Source organism: Cucurbita moschata, unplaced genomic scaffold (assembly GCF_002738365.1).
Source record: "Cucurbita moschata cultivar Rifu unplaced genomic scaffold, Cmos_1.0 Cmo_Scf00005, whole genome shotgun sequence".
NCBI classification, from domain to species: Eukaryota; Viridiplantae; Streptophyta; class Magnoliopsida; order Cucurbitales; family Cucurbitaceae; genus Cucurbita; species Cucurbita moschata.
The window spans coordinates 1,144,598-1,152,031 of NW_019268521.1; the positions used below are offsets into that span (position 1 = coordinate 1,144,598).

Below are 7,434 nucleotides of genomic sequence, written 5' to 3' on the forward strand. Positions count from 1 at the left end.
TTTTTTTTTTTTTTTTTTGGTGGGGATCGAATCGTGTTAAGATTTTGAAATTTTGAAAATTTGAGTTAGTTTACGTGTTGACATTTTTTTTGTCTGATCAACACGACCAACCAAAAAATAGAGTTACAACTCAATCCTATCCCACCAGACTTTTAAGGTAATTATGAATTTTATTTGGGTTGCTTAAGTTACTAATTAATTTCGAGCTGTCCCAAAATATTTCTCCAACTTAACCGACTCATAAGACGAATATGTGGAAAAGTTACCGAAAAAAATTTAATATTACTTTGTTTAGTGTATTTTTACCTTCACAAAATTCATTTTTGTTCCTTATACATTTAATTTTTATTTATTAAATCAAATAAAAGAGTTTATTTTAAAATTACAAAAACTAAAATGAGCTAATATATATATTTATTTATTTATTTATTTGAAGTGGGAAGAAAAAATATAAATTTTAAAAGAATTAAATCTAATTCTATTTCTTTTTTAAATAACAAAGAAATGAATTAATTATTAAATTCACATTAAAAAACAAAAAAACAAAGCCTTCAATATAATACATCCTTTAATTAAATAAATAAATAAATAATATATTAAAATGTGGGGGACAAAACTGTCAATTTTACAAATAAAAATTAGTAAATAAAACATTTTTTATAATATTACTTCAATTTTTTACTCTCTATAATTATTAACCTCAAAAAAAATAAAAATTTATTTTTTAGATAAATTGTTAAATAATTAATCAAATTTAGATAAAAACGAGTTTAGTTATTAATTTTGGATTAATTAGTGTTTGATTAAGGTTTAAAATTTAATTAATTATTTATTTAAGTTAAGAAGATATAGAACAATGTTCAATCTCGAAAACATTTTGTTTCGGATTTTATCGAATCACAAATCCATACCATCTCTAACTTTTAATTTATTCCATAAATAAATTTTTAAAATTTCTTCAATTAAAATAATAAAAAAATTGACGTGACAATTATTATATAAAGTTAATTTATTCCGCTCGATAATATTTTTGAAATCCACTAAAAATATTTTTTAAATAAAGTACTAACCATTTTCATTTAAAGCAAAAAAAAACACACGCACATGCATGATAGAGAAAAACGTTCAAAATACTAATTACCAGCCACCGAACCTGATCATCGTTGTCATGAACATATAGTTGATCCACATCACGCACGGCTTCCGTGGATTCAAATCGAGGAGTGAACCAAAGAGATCCAGTCCAACGAGCGCCGCACCGCACCAACACAGGAGACTCCGAAACAGAACAGAGCAAAGACAGGTAGCGATGGTTTTGGTTGAGAAGGGCGAGTAAATTCCGAGACGACGATCGCACGAACGGAATCATAGGGACGAGAGAGAGAGAGAGAAAAGAAGAAGAGGAGGAGTTCAAAATGATTTGAAAGTGGAAATTTGTAGAAGAATGAAGAAGATGAGAATGGAGAGTGTCCTATTTGGATTGGGTTTGATCCTTATCGGGTGAGTTGGTATGGTAGGGGCTGCTTCAATGCTCGTCCAACCCTATCACAATTAAAAGTGCTTTTAAAGAAATAGGTGTGGAACCACTTTTTTTAGGACACCAAATTCGACACGTTGTTTTTATTTTCGGTGAATATTTGGGTATCGATTCATATGCCGTGGTTGTCGAGTTACCTTTCAAAGAACGTGCCATTTATGATATTTATTATCAGTTCAATTCTCATCGTCTAATTTTTTAGTTAAGAGATTAAATTATTTCAATTTATAAAAATAATTATGATTCTTTATTAAAACTCTTTACGTCCTTCTTATGATTTGAAAAGTAAACGAATTAGTTAACTATGTTAGGTATTTGTTCATTGTGAGTGTGACAGGAAAGTAAGAGAGGAGTACATGAATGAACCGAGATCATATTCAGATGAGAAAACTCGTAAGAATAGGATGATTAAAAAATATTAAAAAAAAAAATGGTTCGATTATACGAACTTCATGGTTAAGTGTGGTTTACTGGGAACAATTCCACGTGGGTAAGAACAAAACATGCTGAAAAGACTTTGTTAATGATTACGTTACATAGAAATACAGAAGCATAGGAGAGAGAAATTCCGTAGATGTTTGATGTTTTTTTTTAACTCAAGGGTAAAAGAAAATCACTTTTCACAAAGGTAAAAAAAAACTTTTTACTCTCGATTTTACTTTTAACCTAACGGAATGGTGACTCGAGTATTATCTATTGACTTAAAGCAACTTTAAGCTATTTTTCATAACGAAGGTGTAATATCGACAGCTTCTCTCGAACTTCTTTCACTAGATTAGATGTAAAACTCTTTCCAAGTCAGCCACTAATAAAAAAAATTAGTTTAAAAAAAAAATTTATGGGCCCAAACATTGAAATGTAGAACAGCCCAACTCAAGCCCAAATAGTGGTACAAGCTTATTGGGCTTGGGCCTGCATTAATTAGAATTAAATCAGTTCAATATTTTAAAAATTGAATTATTTATTAGTCAAAAAATTTACAAAATGAAATATTAAAATTATAATATAACTAAAAAATTAGTGTAAGCAACAAAAACTATTAAATAATAATAATAATAAATAAATAAAGGTGATATTAGATTAAATGGGTAAATGAAATATATTTCTTATTTAATATTCCAAAAGTATTATTTGTTTATTTATTTATTTATTTATTTTCCCTCTTTATATTTATGTATTCTTACCATTTAATTAAAACTCATTAATTTATTATAGCTTGTAGGCATAAATAAAATTAATAAATTTTTATTAAAATAAATTGGTAATAATTAAATCAACTACCAAATTATATATATATATATATATATATATATATATATATATATATATATATATATATATATTTACTTGATAAGAAAAGACAAAAAGGAGAAAAAGAAAAAGAAAAAGAAATAAAGTGTTAATTAAATGGAGAAAATTTGTTTGGTGTGGGGCAATTTGTGTGCTACAACAACACAAATATAAATATAAATAAAAATTAAGTTTAATTAAAAGTTTAACCAATTATAAACTTTTATATTTATATTTATTTCTATTCCGCCCGTAAATTTTAAAGTATTTAATAAAAAAAGCGGGTTTTAAGAAACAATAATTATCTGAAAAATTCCGTCAATTTAATTATTTGGATTAGATTCAGTCAAATATACGAAAACTTTATATATTGGGTTGGTGTGGGGTTCAATTACATTTAGTTGAACCCGACCCGAATTTATTGTTAACTTTAATTTTTTTTATTTATTTATGAGGTAATATATATAAATATATTTTATTTTTATTATTTAATTTTCAACCTCTCTTTAAAATAATTTTTAACTATCCCAAAAATAAATATATTAAAATTGAATGGTAAAATTTAATTAAATTTTTAAAAATAAATATATAAATACTTTATGAACTAACCTTTTAATTTTTTTTTTATTAAAAATAAATTTCTGAATAAATAACTCATCACTCAAAAAATTTATGTGAATTTTTATTTATATATATATATATATATATATATTCGTGTATTCATTGAAACTTTGAATTTGGAAGTTTTTGTTTAGAAAATTCATAAACTTTTCAAAAACATCGACTAGATCAAGTCCTCACGGTTTTAAGTCCTTCAATCGATGCGCGATCTCATAATTCACTACCTTTGTAAGCCCAGTTATGATACCATTTCTAACAGCTTAAGTCTGTCCCTAGCAACATCGCTTTCAGCCTAACGTGTAACGACCCAGATCCATCGCTAGCAGATATTGTCCTCTTTGGACTTTTTTTCTTTCAGGCTTCTCCTCAAGGCTTTAAAACGCGTCTGCTAGGGGAAGGTTGCCACACGCTTATAAATGGTGGTTTGTTCTCCTCCCCAACCAATGTGGGATATCACAATAAGATATGAGTCGTTACATAACGAGTTTAAAACACCTCTATTAATGAGAGGCTTTCGTACTCTTGTAAGTAATGTTTGGATATGTACTTTTAAAAATATATATATTAAAATTGAATGGTAAAATTTAATTAAATTTTTAAAAATAAATAAATAAATGTTTTATGAACTAATATTTTATTTTATTTTTATTAAAAATAATTTTTTGAATAAATAACTCGACCCAACTCAAAAAAAAAATTGAGTTAGGTTGTGTTCATTATTTGCACTGAAAAAAATTTAAGACTGGAATAATTAAATTGTGTCTAAAAAATGCTCGACTCAAATTAATAAGTTTATAAACATTAAAAAAAAATTATAAATCTTTTAAAACTTCAATATTTCAATTTATATATATATTCCTACTAAACTTTGAATTTGGAAGTTTTTGTTTAGAAAATTCATGAACTTTTTTAAAACATCGACTAGATCAAATTCTCACGGTATTTTGTTCCCCTGTCCAATCGATGCAGGATCTCACAATTTACCACTCTTGTAGTGGATCTAGTTATGATACCATTTGTAACAGCTCAAGTCCGTCTCTAGTAATATCGCCATCAGCCTCACGGGTTTAAAACGCGTCTATTAATAAGAGGTTTTCACAGCTCAAGTCCGTCTCTAGTAATATCGCCATCAGCCTCACGGGTTTAAAACGCGTCTATTAATAAGAAGTTTTCATACTCTTGTAAGGAATGTTTCGTTCCTTTCTCTAACTGATGTGGGATCTCAAGTTAAGTATGAACGTTAACAGGTACTAAACTCGAAAATTTAGGTAGAAGGAGTTTTATGAAAAGGGTCCATTGGGTAAAGTGAAAGGAAAAAGGAGGCATGTGAGTCCCTTAATTTTAGGCACCAAACAAACAAACAAACAGTACCTTTGAATTGCCAACACCATTTCTATGAGTAAAAGCTACGTTTTGGAATAAAACAAATGAAATCATGTCATTCTCCTTTTTGTTTGTTGTCACATATTTTTTTTTTATTTTATTAATTTTTTTTAATTTTCGTAAAGACGTTTAAAATTCTCTTTATTCCTCGACCTTCGTTAATATATATATAGAGTTACAGTGTAACGACCCAGATCCACCGTTAGCAGATATTGTCCTTTTTGGGGCAAGGGCTTCCCCTCGAGGCTTTAAAATGGCAAGGGGAAGGTTTACACACCCTTAGAAATTGTGGTTTGTTCTCCTCTCCAACCAATGTGAGACATCACAATTCACTCCCGTTCGGGGCCCAGCGTCCTTGCTGGCACTCCTTCTTTCCTCCAATCGATGTGGGACCTCTCCCTTTGGGGCCCAACATCCTTACTGGCACACTGCCTCGTGTATACCCCCCTTCGGATAACAGCGAGAAGGTTGGCACATCGTCCGGTGTCTGGCTCTAATACCATTGTAATGACCCAGATCCACCGCTAGCAGATATTGTCCTTTTTGGATTTTCCCTTTTGGGCTTCCCCGCGTATGCTAGGGGAAGGTTTCCACACCCTTATAAATGGTGGTTTGTTCTCCTCCCCAACCAATGTGGGACATCACAATCCACCCTCCTTCAGGGCCCAACGTCCTCACTGGCACTCTTTCCTTCCTCCAATCGATGTGGGACCCCCCCTCCCAAATCCACCGATCCACCTCTTTCGGGGCCCAGCGTCCTGCTGGCACACCGCCTCGTGTCTATCCCCCCTTCGGAGAACAGCGAGAAGGCTGGCACATCGTCTAGTGTCTGGCTTTGATACCATTGTAATGACCCAGATCCACTGCTAGCAAATATTGTCCTCTTTGGGCATTCCCTTTCTGTCTTCCCCTCAAGGCTTTAAAATGCGTATGCTAGGTGAAGGTTTCGACACCCTTATAAATGGTGGGTTGTTCTCCTTCTCAACCAATGTGGGACATCACATACTGGATTACAGATCTTTGTTTGATGATAATATTTATTTTAATTCGATAACTTTTGAAATTTATAAAAACTATAGTGTCGTCGAGTTTGAATATTAATAGTATTAATGAGGCGATAAGAACATATATTAAAACTAAAAAAAATTGAATGGGGGAAAAAATTGTGACAAAGATTGGATGGGATAGGGAATCTTATTTAAATTAGGCATGAAATTTCCCTTTTTTGGGGACTTGGTCAACGAGTTGACCCATTTCCTATTCTAAATTCCAAAAACTATTTATTCACGTTCTTTTATTACAAAATATTATATATTTTTTGTGACGTCCGACCCGGTTGGAGAGGAGAACAAAATATCGTTTATAAGGGTGTGGAAACCTTCCCCTAATAGACATGTTTTAAAGCCTTGACGGGAAGCGTAAAAGAAGAAACCCTTAAGGGGGGTGGATTTGGTTGGTGCCCGTGACGAGTGAGGTTCCACGTTAGTTGGGAGGAGAACAAAACACCATTTATAACCCTTTAATAAGGGTGTGGAAACCCTTTATAACCGGTTCTTTATAACCCATATTGATTGGGAGGAGAAAAGAACGAGTGCCAGCGACGACGCTAGCCCCGAAGAGAGGTGAATTGTGATGTCCCACATTGATTTGGAGAAGAACAAAACACTCTTTAGAACAAGAGTGCGGAAAACCCAAAGAGGACAATATATATCTTTAAACTTAATATAAATTTTAAGATTTAATTATAAAAATATTAGTTTTAATTAGAGGTAATTTGTGGGTTGAATTCAGTCCGATTAAGACATTTTTTAGACTCCATGGTTCCATGGTTCCAAATTTTATTCCGCTCAAATAATTTTTAATAAATAATGAATTTATTGGATTAGGTTGCATTTACTCAATTTTCAATTTTTTGTTTCTAATAAAAGTCTATTTATTTATTTTCAAACTATTTTAAAAAATCATTTTTTAAATAGTTTTAAAAAATATTTTAAAGAGAGGTAGAAGAACAAATAATAAAAATTAAATAATTATGCAATTAAATATATTTAAACCCGACCCAACTAAAATAAGTTTATAACCTAATCCATCTTACAGATGGGGGTTGATATAGTTCTTCGAGGTATCGAGTATTTTTAACCCTCCAGATTTCAATTAAAATTTTATTTTAATTCTCGTACTTAATAATAATATTTTTTTTAAAAAAGAAAAAGTTGGTACATATATGGTAATTACAAATTTTGATGTGAAAATTAAAAAGATTTAATAAAAGGAAAGAAATCCCACAAATATTAAATAATTAAATATTAATGGAAAAAGTAATTGATGAAAGCAACTTGGATCCATAAAATAATACAATTACTTTTTAAACTCTAAATTATATGCTACAAATTACAAAAGCTACCAAATTTACATTAATTTAATTAATTAATTAATTTATTATTATTTTTTAAAAGGCAAAAATAAATAAATAATAATAAATAAATAAAATAAAATGGTCTATGATTGATTTGATATCCACTAATTTGCCGTATATATATATATATATATATATATATATATATATATATATATATATATATATATATATATATATATATATG

General features: G+C 29.6%; 1 protein-coding gene across 1 annotated transcript in view; it reads right to left on the reverse strand.

Annotated features, from left to right (window-relative positions):
* LOC111443206 (2-oxoisovalerate dehydrogenase subunit alpha 1, mitochondrial-like) overlaps positions 1–1,504 on the reverse strand; it is a 6,526-nt gene extending 5,022 nt beyond the window's left edge. Inside the window, exon 1 of the mRNA XM_023080922.1 lies at positions 1,154–1,504. Within this exon, the coding sequence (XP_022936690.1) occupies positions 1,154–1,369 (216 nt within the window). The 5' untranslated portion in view covers positions 1,370–1,504. The remainder of the gene's footprint in view (positions 1–1,153) is intronic.
* Between the last annotated feature and the right edge of the window lie 5,930 nt (positions 1,505–7,434).